At 38.3% G+C, this 21,906-nt stretch overlaps 1 protein-coding gene across 1 annotated transcript in view; it reads right to left on the reverse strand.

The window, feature by feature from the left end:
• ATRX (ATRX chromatin remodeler) overlaps positions 1–21,906 on the reverse strand; it is a 159,608-nt gene that overhangs the window by 24,404 nt on the left and 113,298 nt on the right. The window contains exons 18-29 of the mRNA XM_039348022.1: positions 21,094–21,240; positions 20,740–20,917; positions 15,604–15,741; positions 14,579–14,754; positions 13,442–13,559; positions 12,190–12,320; positions 11,930–12,018; positions 11,636–11,811; positions 7,835–7,985; positions 5,518–5,618; positions 3,174–3,282; positions 1,117–1,294 (exon numbers count right to left, since the gene is read on the reverse strand). Of these exons, the coding sequence (XP_039203956.1) occupies positions 1,117–1,294; positions 3,174–3,282; positions 5,518–5,618; positions 7,835–7,985; positions 11,636–11,811; positions 11,930–12,018; positions 12,190–12,320; positions 13,442–13,559; positions 14,579–14,754; positions 15,604–15,741; positions 20,740–20,917; positions 21,094–21,240 (1,692 nt within the window). The remainder of the gene's footprint in view (positions 1–1,116; positions 1,295–3,173; positions 3,283–5,517; positions 5,619–7,834; positions 7,986–11,635; positions 11,812–11,929; positions 12,019–12,189; positions 12,321–13,441; positions 13,560–14,578; positions 14,755–15,603; positions 15,742–20,739; positions 20,918–21,093; positions 21,241–21,906) is intronic.

Raw genomic sequence — 21,906 nt, forward strand, 5'->3', positions numbered from 1 at the left:
TTATGCTCTTTCAATCTACTCAGCCCCTCAAATTGGCAAACTAGAACCTATTCTCTGATAATGTCATTAGCAGACATCATTTGGCTGCCAGGAAACGGACCTTATCTTTGATGATATCAAAATTCTTGATCCTCCTCTTTAATCTTGGTCTAGCTCTGAAAACATGCTAAAATCAAGGCAAATCCCTTTTACAGAGAAGAACAGGCTACGCAGGGCTTTCGTTCCTCCTCCCACAGGAAAACCACCTGCAGCAGGAGTTCCCCTGGGCCGCAGCTTGTTCAGCACCAGGCCACGGAAACAGCAGGCTTGCATGGGACCCTCCCCTTCCCCCCCCCCAGTCCGCAAAGCCGGAATGGTTGGGGACTGCCAACCTACAGAATGGCACCTCAAGGGGCGGTTACCGTATTCAGTCTTTCAAACGCATAACAATATTATTGTACTTTATGCCATTTGAAATCTTTCAGAATGTGAGAGCGCCCCACTAGATCAGGCCTAAGGATTCGTGGTCCAGCATCTTCTCTCATTACATTTTCTACCTTGGTGTTTCTCAGCTTTAGCAACTTTAGGATGTATGGTCTTCAACTTCCAGAATTCTCCAACCAGTATGCTTTTTAGATTCTTATTTAAAAACTAAAACATATTGGGGCACCCAAGACTTGTCTTACTTTTTGAACCGGCACACTTAATTTCAAAGGCCATTTCAAAGAGGACAGAATATTTAGATCAGATTGGGGTCAACTAGATGGAGTGACAACTTAGTATGAACGTGTCCTATTGTTTTCTTTGTATTTGTATATTTGCACTAGTTTTATGCTTCTGATATGGTTAGATGACGAAATAAACTTTCTAGTCTATTCAAAAGAGAAATATATAGCATCTAACAGTTTGAAAATGTACCTGAATGAGATTTAAAAATAAAGATTATGCCTTTTGAAAAATAACTTCAAGCTACAATGAAATTAATAAATATGACAATATATTAGACAAGTGTCATCCTTGTGATCTCCTCTGTAGAATGTTAAAAATTTGAACTAGAAGAGGTGTTGTAATCAATGATTCCAAATATACTTGAAAAACAGACTTCAATTATATGGAAAAGATTCAGTTCTGACTTACCTGAGCTAAAAATCGGTACACATATACTGGTTTAGTTTGCCCAAAACGATACACTCTGAAGATACTCTGAATATCGTAAGATGGGTTCCAAGAAGCATCAAAAATAATTACTCTATTTGCTGCTACGAGATTTATCCCAAGGGAGCCTGCTTTAGTAGAAATAATAAACAAGCGACCTCTGCAAAAATAAAGAGTAAAATAAGGTATTAAATAGGTTAATAGGCTAAATTTAATAGGTTTTCTCCACACTAAGTGTGTTCACACAATAATGTTCTTTTTAAGGCTGAAAAAGTAGCATGAAATCTTTTTGAAATGATAATATTATGACTTGCATTGAGTTTGTGTCTTGTAAAAACTATTATGTCAGAGATAACGCATCTAGAATAGAAAAGTAAAGTATCAGCCTAATTCAGCCTACAGAATATTATCACAAATTATGTATAACTTATACTTCAACAAATGATTATTGAAGAAATAGAATTGAATGTTTTGTTCTTCAACTGCACACAACTCATGACTGAAGAGAAATCATTTCACTAGGACTATTAGTCCCTTCCTCTAAGAGCTTTTGTAAACTGACCCTCGTGTCCTGAACTACGATGAACAGCTTTTTGTACCAATTGCATATTTTCTTCAAGATGCTCTCTGTCCTCCTCTACTTCATCTGACAGAACAGTCTTTCTCTCCCGTAGCCCTTCCGTACCTATATTCACCACACTGTGAATCTGTGAGCCCAAGAAGAAGAAAAACTCAGTTTCTGCATCAACTGCTTCTCTAGTTATACTGGCTGGCATTGTCTTCTGAAGTTTTGTTCCTTAATATTTAAGCAGCAGGCCTATCCTGCGCTCTCTGCTTTCTTCTTTAACGAGTGATTCCTTAAGTGTTTCTCACTTTCAGCCATCAAAGAGCTATTATCAGCATCTCTCAGGCAGCAATTTTAACTCCACTTTCTCTTTTTTCTAATCCAGCACAATATATTCTGCATATACATTAAGCTTATTATATATTAAGAGCTATTATCCACAGCTTATTGTGTACAATCAAAAGCTGTTGTATGATCAGTAAAAGTAGGTAGCTTTTTGCAATTCCCTTTCTGTTTCCATCATCCATTGGATGTAAGGAATATGATTCTGAACGCCCCGTTTCTTCTGAACCAGCATGTACAGTGTATCTGGCAGTTCTTGATGCAAAGACTGTTGAAATCTAGCATTAACTTATTAGCACGATGTAAGACAGTTGTTTAATGTTTTAAACATTATTTAGCAATGCTCTTTTTTGGAATATAGATTGATGTTTTCCGGTCTTTTGCCCACTGCAGTATTCTTCATATGAGCATTTCAAGTTGCATAAAGCATTTAAGGGCATCATTTTGTATGATTTTAAACAGTTCTGCTGGTAATTCCTGCAGATTTCCTATTTCTAATTTAATATTCCAGAACATATGGTTCTGATTCAGTGGTCAAATTTAGAATCATTCTAGCATATTTGGGTTGTATACGAACACAGGCCTTAATGCTTTTTAGATATGGCATTTCTTCTATGATTTTCATATCCACAATCTTTCATATTGGCTTATAAATCTCATTTCAATGGTTGGAAAAAGAGGCAATTGATTAGACTGCCCCAAAGTCATGGGCTACTGGCCTACAGATAACCATTTTCTTCCTATGTTTTACTCTTAGAGTTAGAGTTAGATGATGCTGGGGGGAGGAATGTGCATGAAAGTTTAGTTAGACATAACAATACTGGACTTAGTGTGTGAACCAAGGTTATTGAAATAAGAGATGATAAGAATTGGTGGGCTGGAGAACTGGAGGGAAAGCCTGCATTTCAAACTAATTGGAGAATGTGATTTATGACGGTTAATTGGAGGAGGGAATTGTGCTTTGATACTGTGTACTCAGGGGAGGGGAATTCAGTTTTTGGCTTCATTATGTTAGTGCCGATGCTATGCTTCTTGAATAAAGATCCTTTAAGGTAAACAATGCCTCAAAGTTCTTTGAAGATTTTCATCTGTCGGAACCATGACACTCCCTTACATAGCCTTTCATTCTTACCTGATGTTGGTTACATCATTAAACTCTTCTGCCCACTTTTTTCTTGACTGAGCAGTAGTAGAACCATCCAACCGATAATAATCAATATTTCTGAACCATTTTCCTTCACCTAGGAGTTTAAAAAGCATGGGTTGAAGTGTATTTTACAAGAAAGCAAGTGTTTATCATCCTCTGATAGTTTCCATTTCTTTTTAAAATATTACTTATGAAATTCATGAAAGCTTCTAACTTTTAACTGACTCTGTCTGAAAGGTGCCACCGGACTCCTTCTAATGATTAGATTTGACATAATGGAGACATGTAGCAGACTTTTCCCAGATATCCACACATTTCTTGGGTGATGCACTCAAGAAATATATAAATAGTACGCTGTGTTTTCTCAGTGAAAAACTATATTCTTGCTTTAAAACGGTATTGTTTTTTTCTGCCCCTTATTTAAACGCCTATGAAATACAGAGAAAGAGGAGGCGTTAGTCATTATTTAACGCACAAAGGCATGTTTTATCATTCTTATAATAAATTCTATTTTTTATATCTAACAATAATTTAGAACCTAAAGTTAGGGTTAACATAGATCGTCACAGACTAAAACTAATGAACTGAAATGTAACTTACAGAATGTGATGTACTCAACTTCAATTGTGTTATTAAGCATATGGCTAATTTAAACAATTTGCATTACAACTTAAACAACTTCATTCTGAAGGATTTCAAATAAAATATTAGTTAAGTATAAATTTCGCAGAATTAATTAAACATATCTTTAAAGATGGTTGGTTGGATGGATGGGTGGCTAGATGGATGGAGGGATGGATGCTTGTTAACTGTATTTTATCACTGAAATTTTCATTTGAGGAAATTGTTTTCTGGTTTTTGTACTGATTGATTTGTCTCTTGGAAATTACATTTTGTAAGTAAATTTTAAAATTTAATGCTTAATCACTGTAGACAATATTTACAACAGCTAGTTGCTCTACTTTTTAAAAAATTTGCTTGCTATAGTCTCTGTAAGTGCCAAAAAGGATTTTAAAATATGGGTGATGAAAGCAACATCTATTTTTAACAACTTTGCTTTCAAAATAAAGCAATGTAGCTATCCTAGAAGTAGAGGATTTGTGTTGTTATTTCAGGGAGTCCTGAATGCTATAATTTTTCAAGAAAAAAAGGCCTTCCCACCCCACAGGATAGATAATCACTTAAACCAGAACTATTAATCAAACAAATTAATTCCATGGTTAGATTAGATCAGTGTTTCTCAACCACATTAATTGGCTGGGGAATTCTGGGAGTTGACATCCACCTATGTTAAATTTGACATAGTTGAGAAAAACTGAATTAGATTCTTCCTGAATTGCTGTGAGAATAGAGAAACCTCACATTTTTCTCCCAAATAAGAAAATCACTATTGATCTGTGAAAATATGAATACAAAGAGAGACTTTACAAAAAGCACTTCTTGCTCTGAGCATAATAGTATAGGCAATTCCTTATCTCTGCCTCTGAAAAAAGAAGAACGAATAGACTTATTGAAAGTACAAATAATAATTGAAGGGAAAACTGAAGATATAAAGGAAGAAAAAGGAAGATGACAAGAGCCTCACATTGCTTTTCCCACAGCTCGTGATGGGTGAAAGAGCCAGAGAAAGAGGTTTTAACCAGAAGATAAGGGTCTTGAAGACACCACTGCTCATAATGCTCTTTTATTTAACATGCCAGCTCAGAGATAGAATTTTTTTTCTCCCCCCCCCCCCAATCTTCACTTTCCTTAACTTCAAAGGGAGACGCTCTTCTACATTTCTGCTGGCTGGGTATTTTTTATAAAGTTCATCATAAGCTCATCAGGCAGGGAAAATGAGCCATCTATACAGTTGGGGCAAAAAGAACTCAAATGCCATAAATCTGTGCACAACTGCTCTCCAGAATTATAAAAGCTGCAGAAAGCCAAGGATGGAAGAAAAAGTATATATCAAAAGTTCAAATATTAAACCTAAGATCACAGCAGTGTGATTTGTAGTTTAGAGTCTGCCCCGAAGAGACTTCTGACTGAACAATTTCAACAGCAGCAGCTGCCGCTGCAGATCACACCTTAGTCCCAAAGGACAAAGAAATACTGGGTGACTGTGCCTCCTTGCACAGTGTTCCTGATAACAGAAAGGCACTTTCACAAAGCAAAAATATCTTTACTCACCTAGGAAAGGAAAAAATCAATCTCAGAAGACAGATAAAGGGATAAAGCACAAGGTTTTAAAGGCTGTGTGTTACGCTGCATTGTGAAAAGAATATAAAAATGGGAAATGTGGGTGTGGAAGATTTGCAGATCTCTAAGTGAGTATTTGCTTACTTACCTTTATATATTACTGGCTTTCCTTCTTCTTTGTCCCGGCTTGCTAACTCAAGAAAATCTTCTATCAAGTCAAGTGATATCAGAGATTGGCTGAACACTAAGCTGAAAATAGGAATTGGAAAAGATTATCAGTTTTCACACCTGTAATTAGCGTACCGATGTGTTGTGCTTGGTACCCTCAACTCAGTTTATAAACGGAAGGGGATATTAAAAAGCTTGTTTTTCTGGTCAGTGCAGAATGAGGATGGCAATTTTATGGGGAAAAGCCCACGCCACTGTTGAAGTCTTGTCCCCTTGGGTTTCTGGACTGCAGGTGTTCTATCACCTAAGAAGGGAATTTCATTGAGTTCAGGAAATGCAGGCTAACTGTTGCACTCATGTTACCCAGTAGAGCAATGAAACATCTCCAACACAAAACCAAACTCTCACGACACCAGCCATAAAACATACCAACCCTGAGCTGCATATATTTGCTACCATTGCAAAGAAGATTATAGAAATGTAAAGTACACAAACACAGATTGTTCTTGACTTACAACCAGTCATTTAGCAACAGTTCAAAGTTACAACAGAAACGCCCCCCAAGTTCCGACAGTCTTCCCCCGTGGTCACATGGTTGCATTTTGGTTGCTCAGCAACCAATCTAAATTTATGGCTGCTTGCAGCATCCTGTGGTCACATGAACACGATTTATAATATTTTTTGCTACGTTTTGGCCTTCCAGTTTCTGGCAAAAAGCACCCATAGCTGCCAATGGGTTTGCTTAATAACCACCCCCTTCACTTAATGACCATCATAAAAAAAGTTTTAAAATTGGGCATAGTAATAGTAATAGTAGTAAAGTTGGAAGGGACCTTGGAGGTCATCTAGTCCAACCCCCTGCTCGGGCAGGAAACCCTACACCATTTCGGACAAATGGCTGTCCAGTCTCTTCTTAAAAACTTCCAGTGTTGGAGCATTTACTGCTTCTGGAGGCAAGCTGTTCCACTGATTAATTGTTCTCACTGTCAGGAAGTTTCTCCTTAGTTCTAGGTTGCTTCTCTCCTTGATTAGTTTCCACCCGTTGCTTCTTGTCCTGCCTTCAGGTGCTTTGGAAAATAGCTTAATTCCCTCTTCTTTATGGCAGCCCCTGAGATATTGGAATACTGCTATCATGTCCCCCCTTGTCCTTCTCTTCGTTAAACTAGACATACCCAATTCTCGCAACCGTTCCTTATATGTTTTAGCCTCCAGTCCCCTAATCATCTTTGTTGCTCTTCTCTGTACTCTTTCTAGAGTCTCAACATCTTTTTTACATCGTGGTGACCAAAACTGGATGCAGTATTCCAAGTGTGGCCTTACCAAGGCATTGAAGAGTGGTATTAATACTTCACGTGATCTTGATTCTATCCCTCTGTTAATGCAGCCTAGCACTGTGTTGGCCTTTTTGGCAGCTGCAGCACACTGCTGGCTCATATTTAAGTGATTGTCTACTAGGACTCCGAGGTCCCTCTCACAGTTACTACTATTGAGCATGGTGCCACCTATGCTGTACTTGTGCATTTGGTTTTTCTTGCCTAAATGTAGAACCTTGCTTTTTTCACCATTGAATTTCATTTTGTTAGTTAGTGCCCAGTGTTCAAGTCTGTCCAGATCCTTCTGTATCTGAAGCCTGTCTTCTGGAGTGTTGGCTATTCCTGCCAGCTTGGTGTCGTCTGCAAATTTGATGAGTTCCCCATCTATCCCTTCATCCAAATCGTTGATGAAGATGTTGAAGAGTACTGGGCCCAGAACAGAGCCCTGGGGCACCCCACTACACACTTCCCTCCATATAGATGCAGTTCCATTGAGGACCACTCGCTGAGTACGGCCGGTCAGCCAGCTACGGATCCATCTGGTGGTGGTTCTGTCTACCCCACATTTTTCTATCTTGTCAAGTAGTAGGTTGTGATCTACTTTATCAAATGCCTTACTGAAGTCCAAGTAAATTATGTCCACAGCATTCCTCTGATCCACTAATTTTGTCACTTGGTCAAAGAATGCAATAAGATTTGTCTGGCATGATCTATTTTTGACAAACCCATGTTGGCTTTTAGTAATGACTTTGTTTGCCTCTAGGTGTTCGTTGATTCGTTGTTTGATTATCTTTTCCAGGATCTTCCCAGGTATTGAGGTCAGGCTGATAGGTCTGTAATTTCCTGGATCACATGGTCCATGTGCTTAACAACCAGCACAACGTATGACCGTAATTTTGGGCTCAATTATGGTCATAAAAAGGACTACCTGTATTGCAGCCTAAAACTGGAAGATTTTTTTTCTAATCACCAAGAGTCACTTACACTTTCTCTCCACGTTCTTCAGCCATGCGCAGGATTTCAAAGAGAAGCATCATCTTCCCCGAATGCTCCAGCACTTCAGCATCACCATCAACCACAAAACCCTTATACCAATCAGGGGCGGGGCTGCCTGGATTGGAGGAAGTCGTTTTACCTTAGAGAAGTTAAAGAAAAAAAAGTATCACTTAAAAAGGCAGAGCACAGGCTCTTCTCAGAGTGGTCAAACAAACCATGAAAGTACAGTTTCTTAGTTAAACTTACACTTTGATTATAATATCATAGTATTACAGCCTATCCTAAACCTAAGCTTTAATCCTTAGGTTTAGGGAGAGAAGGGGAAAATATCGCTTCCTCGCCAGGGAAGGAGTAGCTAAACAGCTAAAATATCTATTTGCACAGTTTATCTCTGTAATCTCTACACAGTATTTCCTTTCCCTACGTAGGATTGACCTCTGGACTGGCACCTGGCCCTGCGACCCTTTCCTTGTCTTCCTGAAGCTCCTGCTGTGGAGGATGACTTTTTTTTACACCCAGCTCTTCCTGTGGCTGGTTCTGACCTTCACGGCTCTCTAAGGAAGCTCCACCCAGGCTCCCACCCAAGTCTGGCCGTTCGCCTCCGATCCAGAGTGAAGTCTGGACACACTGCTGGACTGAGCTACCTACACTGGTGATGAGGGCCATTATCTTTCGATGACCCCACCAAAAGACAACTCTCTTAGGGAGGGGTTGACTTGAATCTGTACTGTGGTTTTTAAAGCATAAACTACGGAATTCTCCAATTGCTTAAGCATTTATAAATCCTGATTCATTTTAAATAGCTTAAACCGATCATTGGTTGTGATCACATATTGTGTATGCATATTTAAGCTTATTCAATCGAATGAAATTCCCTATGCAATTATTAAAATGATATACAATCTGACTTTAGTAAATTAACCAGGCTAAACAAATAAATCTGCAGCCAGTTATTAAGATTTGTTTAGGAAATAAAAACAAATTTTTTTAGCTAAAATCCTGGTACTAAAGTCTATCAAATAGCTATAAATAGTAAATTTTTATACCTCAGTTAATGTAATATCTACCTTGGCTCAGCTGGATTTCAACAAATGGGATATTATCTGAAAATTTACATTTCCAGGAAATACCTTGAATTGCAAAATACTCTATTCCTTTGTAACTAAAAATATATATTCTGTCTATATTGGTGCTATTTAAATAGACTGTTTTATTGCACATTTCAAATTTAACTTATTTTTGCTTCATTTCTCACTGAATGGCATGAAGCATCCCCATATCATTTAGTGCACTATTGTAGTTCATTAAATATACGATTCCACAGAGTTGAAAATATTTAAGTATTAATTTTTAAGACTCTCTATAAATGTATGTCATTTGTGCAATATATTTACCATTAGCTTAAACAGATAAAGAATTACCAATCTATTTGTATGAAGAAATTCTACTAGATACAGGCAAATTACCAATATAAATTTTGTCCTTCAGGAGCCCGCATGGCATTTTTAGTACTGGAAAATGCTATAGGATACTACAGTGGTAGTATGCAATAGCTTTACACATGCTTCAGGCCCTAGACATGATTATGATGGTTTTCTTTCAGAAAAGCAAAGTATTCTGGAACGTATAGCTCTATGTAGCCCTAACTAGAGAGCAGGTATCAATGTGTTGGAGTGTCTGGCAGTTATTGGGTTAAATGCCAGGTATGTGGATGGGTCAGTGGGAGGAGTTCCAAAGAGTCATTGGGAGACTTCCTGGACACAAGCCACATGGGAATCTCTTTGTCTGTAAGAAGCATGGGCCATGGAAGATCACACAATAAGCCTGAGTCGTTATAAAGATGGTATGGAAGAGCATCATACTTTTACCTAAAGAGATGGTCTAAAGAAATGGACAAAGGATGTATTTTCCAGGAGTATCAACCACAGCGTGAATGCAAGCAATCTTTCTAATAAATATATTTTTTGTTTATTATAAGATCTTTTCTTTTGAGTTATCTATCTGACCGGATTTAAAAGAAGGCGCTTTTTATTTCTGAGTCAGAATACAAAGGCCAAGCTAGGATATACCACTACTGAATAGGAAGAAGACCCTTGGTTAGAGAAGGCTGGCATACATAATAGCATCTACAGTCTTACAACATTCTGCTGGATTCCAATGTTATCTTTATTTATGTCACTTACATTCTTTAGACAGACTAGGTCTGTGGCTTTAATCTTCATTTCATTATATATATATTATATAGAGAATGATTTATTTTAAATACAGAACAAACTTTCCTCCTTTTGGAACTTCAATTTTACTATTAATTACAGCATTTATTTCCATGGAATTTTCTTCTTGTACTATTTTACAGGTGTTACCACATACAGAACACAAATTTGCTGAGTGCAGTATCTATTGAGGAAGTGAACATTTAAACAAATGACCCATCATCTTACAATAATATACTTCAGAACAAGAAAATACATGTTTACATCTTTTGCTTTGGTAGAAAAAGTTAAATAGAGGTGAGATCACATTTTCATTTTGCTAGCATGAGCAGAGTAAACTGACAGTGCTGCATTCAACTCTCCGTCTAAAACTGTGTTCAAAAAGCCAACAAGAGAAACTGTTTTAACTCAGGCATTTACCAACTGCAGTTTCCAAACTGCCTTCAAGGGTTTTTTCTTTGTTGCCACCATTCAATCACTCCTGGCCCTGGTTCTCCCATGCAAACGTTGATGTCCAGCTTCCAGAATGAGTCCCGCCCCCCTGTTCAAGTGCAGCTTCTCGCTACCTTCATGCCTCCAGTCCCTTAGAATCTGGTGGACATCAATCCTGCGATGTTAAATCCTGAGCTTGCTGAAAAATAACAGTACACTTTCACTACACTTCCTGTCATTTATCCTGATTTTTTTCTCACTATCTTCATGCTTTTAAAGTCTGGTACCACATTAACCTTGGGATATGAAATTCTGAGCTTTCAGAAAAATAGCAGTACATTTTCACTATTTCTCCTGTTAATTATCCCAATTTTGGGACTTCCTCCCAAGAAACCTTGTATTGGGCGGATTAAAAATTATAGTTTACAAATTCACTGTTTTAATTTTTTTTAAAAAAAAAAAATTGAAAACTACCTTGGGATCCATTGGGACTTGAGAATATAGAAAAATTTAAAAATAAAAGCCACATTTTCACATCAAATATATTACACACAGTTCATTTTTGAGTCTTTAAAGTAGGGATTTTTAACCTTTTTGTGCCATGACTTCTTTTTCATGTATGGTGAAGCCTCCCCATTCTTTCCCAGAAAGATGTGTTTAAACATCCATGTAAACTATCTTATAAAAGGAAGCCAACCATGTTCAAAGAATTATTAGCACTTGGTGCTTGCAGATGTTTCATTACCCACCTAGATGACTGTACTGTCTACAATAATATGTGGCTTTCATTATTAATCCACTAAAGCAGGGGTGCCGGCAATGGCAAAACAGTCCCGTGACGTCACATGACGTCGCGAGTTTGACATGTCTGCATTAAAGCAAAACCAAGATAAACTAAATGTCTGTTAGAGATTAGTGAAAATAAATTTGTCTTTTTTTCCCATCCACAGACCCCCTGAAATCTAACCCCAGCTCTCAAAGATCTGCAGTCCCCAGGTTCAGCACCCCTGGGACCAGGAAAAGGAGCAGAAGCAGCACTGGGCACAAAACCCTTATCACTACACGGGAGGCGGAGTGGTGGACTTAGTTGCCCTTGACCGCCCACTACAAAAAGCCCTCCACATCCATTAAAAATCTTACTTACCTTCATCTTCTGCCTTTAAAATGACTGGAGGGTTGCTTATTGGCTCTTCCACAGCTCCTTCTCTACCTCCCCGAGATCTTGAATTCCAGACTTTAATCACTTCAACGTCGTTGTCACTCCCACTTCCACTGGAACTGCTGTCTTTCTTAGATTTCTTGCCCTTTGTTTTCTTCTTTCTAAAAATATATTTCAACATGAAAACTCTTCAGTCGCACTAATTTTATTCCCAACTGCTTTAACATGCAATTCCATCAATAAATTGATTTATTATTTCAGAGGAACAATTCAACTTACTTAGTATATTCATCAGAGCTTAAGCTCACTGACGTTTCTTCAGAATCAGAAACTATGAAATCATCAAGACTGTCTTCATCAAAATAGCCCTGAAAAATAAGGCCACATCCATCCTTTTTTCAAACTTTCAGAACACAAATTAAAACATACAGAAACAGAAAAAAGTATGGAACCAGTTATCAAAAAATGAAACTCTCTAGAATTTGGCATATCTCACTTCAGAGCTGCTATGAGAGACACAAAGACAGAGAGATGATTACCTTGTTTTCCTTGCTAATATAATCCAGCTGCAAACACCAAGGATGAGTCCAAATTCTGCTTAGCATCTGGAAATCTTGGAAGAGTTTAGCTCCAGCTTTGCCTCTTCCACCTTCACCACTGTTGCTGACACCTGACAATGGAGTTCAATTACATACTTGAAATAAATTAACCAAACTGTAGGTTTAGCAAAATCAACTCACTTTTGTACAATGCACCAGGGATTCACTCTCTTTTTCCTAGTCACTTATAAGAGAGGGTTCTCCCATTGGTGCAACACTGCTACCAGAAATCAGATAATTCAAGCAACTGAATTAGTATTTTCTTTCTTTCTTAAAATTGCTAAAAATTCATCATTCATCTTGTTTTACAGCTTTGACAGTCTATATTATTTATAGGCATATGTTATTTACATATGCAAACAGCATTTTTAATTTATTTATATGTTATAAATCCCATTTTTTTAAAAAAATCACAATATTTTCCTATTAAGGCCTTAATAGTTATTGCAAATCATACTTTAATATCTTTTTATATGCAATACTAAAAACAGACAACTGCAGAAACTTAACTTTTTAAGTGAAGTTCTCTCATTCAGCCTCAGTCCCATAACATTAAAATAGTCGAGGAAATTCAAAACCATTAAAATTTCCAAAATTTAAGCATATTTGACAAATTAAATTTTTATCTAATACTTAGTATACCTGTCATACAGGAATTTATCCAATCCCCTTTTAAAATCATGGAAGCCAGTGTCCATCACCATGTCTTATGGTAATGAACTGTATAGATCTGTGTGAAATGCTCCTTTTTGTCTGTTGCAATGTCTCCTCCCAATCAGCTTCAACGGATGGCCCGGGAATATTTGGAGAAAGGGAGGTGGCTTTCCTTTCTCTGTGCCATGCATAATTTCCATCCATCTCCTCTCAAAAACCCTTTTCCAAGATATGCCCCAACCTTTTCTTGTAAGGAAGATGGTCAAGCTCTACAGCTGTTCTCTCTTTTAAACTTTTTCCAGCTCTGCTAGAGACTTTGTAAAATGCAGCAACCAACACTCTAGTTGCAAACGTACCGCCAAGCGGTATAGGAAGACCCCCATTCTCTCTGAATACCAAGCCAACAAGATCATCTTCATCTAGGTAAAAAAAGTAATTAACTCCACAGTGCAGTTTGGCTTTGCCTACCCCATATGCAAATATCCGCTGGTTCTTTTCTTTTCTTTTTGACAACAATTAAACAGTGAACTATCCTTACCTGTTAGGTGATCCAAGTAGTATTGGTACAGTTTACACTGAATGGGAGTCATTCTGACAGCTAAGACATACTCATATTTTGGTGGCAGGAACTTTGTTAATGCTGTATAATCTTTCCTCTACAATTAGATCAAAAAAAGAGAAGCTAGAATAGTGCTAAGATGTCATTCGAACATCAAAGTACCAATCCTGATTCAATAAACTTTGTAACTTAAAATACAAAGAACAACTAAACTGCTAAGGAAAAAAAATTACAATTCTAAATAGTGAGACTGTTCAGCGAGACCAGGGTGCACAGAAATCTCTCTGTACAGCGAAAGGACCCTGGGACAGAGGTAAGGTAGATGCATTGCCTGATTCAGATCTAGGGCTAAGCGGAAGTGGCTTTGGGGTTCCATAGGGATAAGTTTCAAAATGTTCACCATTTTTTTTTAATTAACTTGTGCTATTGGTTATTTTAAATATAGCTTTAAGACACAAGCCAACTTTATGAACATGGTCTGTTTCAAATGAACATTTGAAGATGAGTCTAATTACAGTTTAAGCAAGTTAGGACCCATAACTATACACTCTTCTGCTCTGGAGAAGAAAAGGAAAAGCTGACAACCCCACTTCGGCAGCTGAAATGCAACTATAGTAATGCGCCTTACACGGCCTGTCTACAACTGACATGTACAATTAAGTTACCACCATTTTTTGCAAACGATTTTTAAACGGGGCAGGAAGGAGAAAGTAGAAACACAAATAAACAAGGAGAAAAAAATTAAAAGGTTAAGAGACTCCCATGTCATAGCTTGGGGTGAAATGTGGGTCACAAGTCTAAAAAGATTAAAAGTTCTGCCCCAAATTATCTTCCTTAGATATTATCCAGTAATTGCAGGCCACCCTGAGTGCCCGTGCCTGGTGGGGTTTACATTTTAAAATAAAAGAAAAATAATCAAATGGCTGTGGGCAAATCAAAGCTTTTAAAATATTTTCTTTCTTGTTAATCAGCAATAATGGATTGCTTGTTAAGAGAAAGGTACAACTTCAGTTGACAGGAGAGCAGCAAATCAAAACACAAAAGTTTCAGTTTCAGAGGTAAGGAATTTTTAATTTTCACAATGGAGCAAAATAGCACAAATCAAAATCCACGCACCTGAACACATCCAGCTAGCATTTCGTATAAGATATGTGCCCGCTTTTTCATCACCCTCACATCTACTAGAGTGGAATCAGCACACTGGCCATTCTGAATTGGATTTATAAATCGATTTCGGAACTCCTTAATCGATCCAAGTAAATTCTCCTTGATGAAATTAACCATGCAGTGATCTGAGGAAGGGAAAATTTAATTTTTAGTTCCTTTAATCGGAGTAATCTTGTTACAAGTCTTTAATAAAGATGGACCAGTATATATTCATTGCGGCCTTCTCTAGGTGGGTGGCCTTGATCCAGAAAGGCAACTTATAAATATTTAAATAAAATAATGTTTGGAAACAGGTTCGGGCTATTCTCTGTTTTAAAAGAAAGGGACCATTAGTTCAAACTGGGGATTGGGCTGGTGCTTTGCACCCAATCTGTACAATAATGTGCCAAGTGCACGAAGCACAGCCCTTTCCAGCATCCTGCAATTCAGCATGCCATTTTCAGCCAGGCAAAGCCTCCTGATGCCTTGCTATCCTGGATGCAGTGTTTTGAGATGCAAGATACTCTCTTCCAGAAGAAGCAGCAGAACTGGTGAACAACTGCGCCAGGTTTCTGACTGCTTTTTAAAAAAACACTGATGCAAGACAAGACAGCTGCCATCGCTGAAGGCACAGGTTTGCAGTCCTAGCAGTCAGAGACTAGGCCAATCCTTGTATGAGGTTTTTTTTTTTTAACACAATCATATGAAAATTGTCACGCTACATTACATAAATTACAGGGAGGGAAAAAAATTCAAGGAGAGCCCCAGCAAAAATATCTTTAATAAGTGTGGAAACTGTGTGTATAGATTTACAATAATAAATGCAGATGTTTGTTGAATAATCAAACTATGACTATATTTAAGGATCACAAGTGGGGAGAAAACCAAAGATGCATGGAGCATATTATTCCAAGTTAGCAGAACTATTTTATTTTCATTTGAAACTGCAAGCAGATATAAAACATATGTTTGGCTCCCTCTTAAAACGTACTTACATTCTATGAGATTGTTTTGCAAAGGGGTTCCTGTAAGAATTATCCTTCTCCTGGATCTGATAGAATTCATAGCTTTAGAAACAGCAGAAGCTTCATTTTTTAGTATATGTCCTTCATCACAGATAACAAAATCTGGGCCTGAAATTACAGAAGTAGCATCTCACAGATGTCTGTGAAGTATGGAACATTGCTTAAATGCCAAGTCATGAAGGAGCTAAGTGTATTAACTCCAAATAAGCATTTTCTGCCAAGGTTTACCTGACAATTTACTCTAAACTGATATTCATAGCCCTATGTACAATATAAATGCATGTGCACCCTGTGCTGCTGGCCTGCTCATAAATGCTGTGTGGGATCTTACAAAGGGTTTTCCGTGAGAAAAAATTATTCTGTACATGTAGCATTTTTACTGGACCTACTCTTTTGGATGGATTCTCTCAAAAGTAGCCAGACAGGGCTTTGCCGTTACTTTGGATTTACTTTGGAAGAGATGATTCAGGGAATACAAAGTAGCAGAATTTCCACATCTGTTTGAAATTTATTGAAGTAATTACAGCACAGCACTTTTAGGAAAATGATGCAGCCGCTTTAAAAAGTTGCAAACCAATGTTGAGTCTGCATTCTCATAATATCTTAAACCTCTTCCAAACTGAACACTCTTTTACCAATAGAAGAGAATATGTGTAGCTCATATGGAGGTTTTGGTGCTCTCTGAAACTGATTGTTTTCTTGTAGACATTTCATTATCAAACTAGGTAACATCATCAAAGGGGGCTTTGCTGGGTAATGAAACGTCTACAATAAAACAACCAAGAATCCCACAATACTACTTGTTTACTTGTCATCAAGGACTATGCACTTTCTGTATTTTAAAAACTAATTTAGTATCAGAAATGCAGAGTCATAGGGCACTGAACAATTCCCTAGAATTTAAGAAGCCAAACAACTACTTCATTAGACATATGCAAGAAACAAATTATTTGATACATGATAAAATATTCTGTTAATACTTAAGAAAATGCCTCACTAAGAAAATATACACACAAGATTTCTCAAGTAATATTTTTCAACATTTTTTATAAGCACAGATCACAGCACCATCTTCTGGTAAACTGAAAATAAAGTCAAAGTTGAGTATGAACGTATGGAAACGATGCTCCATTACTGATTGACAGCAATGCACAAGAAAGTTATCACGATGGCAACAATCACTATCAACTGGCCAGCCCTGCAATTAGCTTTTTTCTCTTTTGGCTGATTAAAAGAAAATATATCTGTTATCTTCATGATCTTCTTTAAATAAGAAGTTGGGTAACAAACTTCACTAATGTTTGAAAAGGAACCATTAAAGCAGGGGGCCCCAACCTCCGGTCCGTGCATTGGCCCCAGTCCGTGGCATGCCAACAACCAGGCAGCGCAAACAAGCGAAGCCCCATCCGCAGGATGCAGGCAGCATATGAAACCAGGCCCCCTCCGCACCGCAGAAAAACCTCTCTCCACGGAACCGGTCCCTCATGACCCAAAAGGTTGGAAGCCACTGCATTAAAGGACCATTAAAAGGGGAAAGACTGCCTACGCAATAAGCATCCATTATACAAATAGACCTTTAAGGGAACAATGTAAATAGATAGTTCTCGTGTCATAATGGTATCTGGGACTGAAATCTCTACTCTTAACTGATGTGGTTATAAAGCAGGATGTCATTTGACTGCCTCATTTAGCAATGGCAATCATGGCAGTCCCAGATGCAATCGTTGACTGAATCCCACAGGTCATTAAGTGAGGATCCACCCTGACCCAAGTCATTCCTAGCTTGGTCCCTCCCTTCCCTGAGCCTTGGTAAGGTAAGGGATTGCCTCTGCTTCAGCTCCCATCCCACCCGCAAGTCTGCCCCCAAGCGCCATCTTCTGCTTCTCAATTCCCCCTCCCCGACTTTCACTCTCTCCCGCCTGCTGCTGACCGAGTGCGCCTGGCCTGGCCCTATATAAGGGAACTGATGGCTGCTCCAGGCCTTTCTCCCGAGGCTGCTCATAACGTTCTCCAAAAAGTGTGTCCCTTTCTTGGGATGCTTCGGAAAGCCTTTGGAAAGCTCCTGAGAACTTCTGAAGCATCACGAAAACAACACGCGGAATATTTCAGAAGGCCTCGGGGGACTTCCAAAGCATTGCGAGAAGGGCTCAGGCTATCCATGGCTGTGTGGAGTGGCTAAAAGGGCAGAGACGGCGGGAGACATGCAGGTGCAAGGACTTGAAACGCCCCTGCAGTCCTAAGTATAGGTGAGCTACCAAGTACCCAAATTTTGATCACATGATCGCAAGGGGACTGTTAACAGCCATAACATCAGGGATCATTAAGTACCATTTGCTCAGTTGTGTCACCATAACTTTGAATGCTTGATGAACAAATGGTCATTAAGCAAGAACTATCTGATTAAAAGATAAAGCCATCAAATAGATCCACAAGTATAACTTCTCAGAAAACAGACTGCTGAAAAAAACACAGAAAGAAACAAGAAACGAGTCTTATACAAAAGGTTTACAGTAGGTGATCTGAAGGCTGCCCCCAAAGCTGAAGTATATGCGCACGCACGCACACACACACACACACACTTTCTACCAGTTGTTTTCAATGTAACAGGGTGGACTTCATATTATGTTAATTTAACTTTTTTCTTCCTGACTACATTCTGAAGCACAATCTCTGCCAGGTGCTACCCCAAGGCAAAGCATGGTTCTCAGCCCAGAAAAGGCTGTGCAGGTCTGGAAGGACAGATTACAATGGGGGTGTTTCATCATCTCCATATTGTAAATGGGAAGGGGGTAGGAGAAATTGCTTGGAATGCCCCTTGTCTACAGCCCATACAGGTTTGATGGGAGTTTTCATTTGCTTACTCACAAATTTCCCAGAATTCTTGCTCAAGTGTTCAAATGGACATGCAGGATGACTTCAACTGACTGCTTAAGCAGTCCTGCCTTTATTCTCTGCAGCCTCTACAAATTCAGCTGGATAGTTGCAACTACACCTAGGGAAGCTAGACATAATTGACTATACAGTCCAGACTTATCAATCATGCACGGATTCACACAAATAGAAAAACAACACATCCTCTCTTCAAGAGGTCATAGTTGGACCTAATTATTTTGATAATTTCCATTCTATCCCCCACTCTTCCCTTGTTAGGGAAGATTGTTGAGATAGTGGTAGGCAAACAGCTTCAGAGGCTGTGTCAGATTATCTAGACCTATTCAGTCAGGATTTATAGAGAGCTACAGTATCAAGACAGCATTGGTTACATGTCCCCCCGACCCTCTGGGGTCTCTTTATGGCATTTGATACCATTAACTATCCTATCCTTCCAGGCCAGCTTTATGGGTTCAGAGTGGGGGATCCATTTTGCAGTGGTTCTCCTGCCTTTATGACCAGTCTCAATCAGGGTTGGGATGAGAGATCCAGTTGTATGCCCCTTAAATAGGAGGGGTGAGAGATTCAAGTCCTGAGCATCATCTATAAAAGGTGGTGCCTCAAGACTTGGCTCTCTCACCTCTCCTATTTAACATCTACATGAAACTGCTGGGTCAAGTCATTTAGTGGCATGGAGTCTAGTACACTAATGATATTCAATTGTACATCTCTCTCCAATGTCAGGCAGATGATCCTGTCCAGTGCTTACCCAGTGCCTGGAAACTCTAAGGACCCGGATAAGGAGGAACTGGCTGCTACTCAACCCTAGCAGGATGGAATGGTTGGGGGTTTTTGCCTCCCAGGTCAGGAGAGACATTATCCTGGACTTGTAGCGCTTGCTGGAAGAACAAATGGCAAATGTGGCTGGGGTGGGATGGGGCTTTGCACAAATTCCATCTTGCATCAGTTGTGCCCATTTCTGGACTGGAGCCCTTGCTTACTGTCACTCACACCTTAAGTCATTTCCTGATTAGACTATGCAACATGCTCTATGAGGAGCCACCTTGGAAGACCATTTGGAAGCAGCAGGGAGTGCAGTTCTGGGCAGTTTGCAGTTCACTTGTATTATATTTTTGTTTCATGACCTGTACTAGCTTCCAACTATCTTTAAAGCACTATCTGGCACAAGGTATCTGCGGGATCACCTCTCCTAGAGGCTATCTGCCCAACCCACTAGGTTCCATCGAATGTTGTCAAATAGTGGGACCTCAGGTGTGCTTTCTCAGTAGCAACTCTGGCCCTTTGGAATAGCCCCCTCCCCCCAACTGAGAACTAGAGAAGCCCTACTTTTTTAGCCTTCTGGAAAACTGACTGTTCCCCCAAACACTGAGTAAAATGAGGTTGATTCGGGGGTCAGTAGTATAGATGGTTCTGATGGTTGATAGGAAGGCTACGGTGTGTTTTATGTTGTTTTTACTGGCTGCTGTGAGCCACCTACAATCGATGTGTGAGTTAAGAGGCCATGTACGTTTTTTAAATAAAACAAATAAAAAGACAGTACAAGTGCCATGCTATTTCATTAAGCCAGATGTTACAAAAACAGAGAATGCAAACTTTTTTCTGCAAGCTTTATTCAATTTAACTGGATTGTTATTTCTCTTGTGATGTATCAATGCTTTCCAACATCCTAATGTTTATCAAAAATAAAAATAGAAATTTGGAGGATCTTATCTTTAGACCACACAGGGAATCACAATAGTTTGGAAGCTCCAAATATGTTGTTTTCAGACTGGCTTTCAGAATTTCTCTTCTGAACTTTGTTAAAATGATTAACTAGAGTTTTTGACTTACAGCAACTACCAAATACTACTTTTCTTTCCTTTCTTTTTGGGTGGCTTTTTTTGGAGACGGCATATACTAACTACATAATTAATCATCTGGATTTTTAAAAATGTAAATCTGGATCTCATGTCTTGAGAAATCCAACAGTATTCCAAAGCATGTCCAGTTTTACCATTCACCAATCAAGTTATCTGACATATACCTTCAGAAAGATTACATTCTGGTTACTGCTGTTACTTTCTCCAGTTTGAAGAGTGATAATGCCTTAACCTGCATTCTGCTACACATTGCTTTGTATATAGAATGTGATATCTATCTACTCAAGAACATCCTCTCCTCTACATGACTTGCTTACTTGTCACAGAAGGAATTATCTGCAGTGTTCTGGCTTACCAGGATCAACCAATGCTTTGTTAAATATTTCTTTCAGTTTTCTGCTCTTCACATTTCTCCCTTGTGCAAGGTTGCGATACATTTCATAGCCAATGATCATGACACCTCCTTCATCCTGCCACCTTTGCAACATATAGCTCCTCTCTTGAGGGCGTTTCACTGTTGCTAGTTCAGAGACCTTGGGAAAGCAAGGAAATAAATGATTTTTATTTTTTTAAGTCAACATTTGTTATGTGCTTTCAACATATAAATGTGGATCACATACTGAAAATCAAGAAGTTCATAATTCTAAACATCAATTTACTATTCCTGAATGCAGATACACTCCACCTATCCATATTACACATTAAATACCTCAAGTTTCTCATCATCTTCTAGGCCTTCTTGCCATTTTTCAAATTCATTCATCCAGTTGAGGGCTGTATTCAATGGACACACAACAAGAGCAGTTCTGAAATCCAGTTTGTCGCAAAGCAAAATAGCGTGAAGGAAACTAACTACCTTCAAAAGAAAGGCAAGAAAATCAGCATTAGAACAAAACTACACCTGGAAAAAACCTTTTTTTTAAATAAACAAAAAATGGGAAACAGAACATGAATGATTTTTTAAACAGAAAAAGAATATATATTTTTAACAATATTTTATTGAGTTTATATACATAAGGAAAAAATAGGAACAATACGGGTATGGTAAGGAAAGGGGATGGGGAGAAGAGAATAGGGGATTTAGGATAAAATAAGAATAGGTACAATCACGTATTTTAACGAACAAGCTACTGTCCGGATCATAATAATGAGTAAATATCATAAAGCATTTTTAAAATAAGCTTAGTTATAGCCATATTACCAACAATTATTAAACATATAAATTCATCTATTTGAATAAACACGAATAATAAAATCTCAAGAAATCCTGTCTATCAACATTAACGGATAAGAATCACTAAATCACTAAAAATAAAAATGTCATCAACCTATTAATTAAAACTCGGTTAAAAATCAATCATCTACTCTAAAATATTAAATCCTTTTCAAATTCTAACGTGTCTCTAACCATTGATAAAAATTTTCCCAAGTTATAAAGTAAACTGAGTCATCTTTTTCTTTCATTTCCAATGTTAATCTATCCATTTCTGCACACTCTAAGATTTTAGTTAATTATAGCCTG

Source organism: Crotalus tigris, unplaced genomic scaffold (genome assembly GCF_016545835.1).
Source record: "Crotalus tigris isolate CLP2741 ecotype Arizona unplaced genomic scaffold, ASM1654583v1 scf7180000018107.405212, whole genome shotgun sequence".
Lineage (NCBI taxonomy): Eukaryota > Metazoa > Chordata > Lepidosauria > Squamata > Viperidae > Crotalus > Crotalus tigris.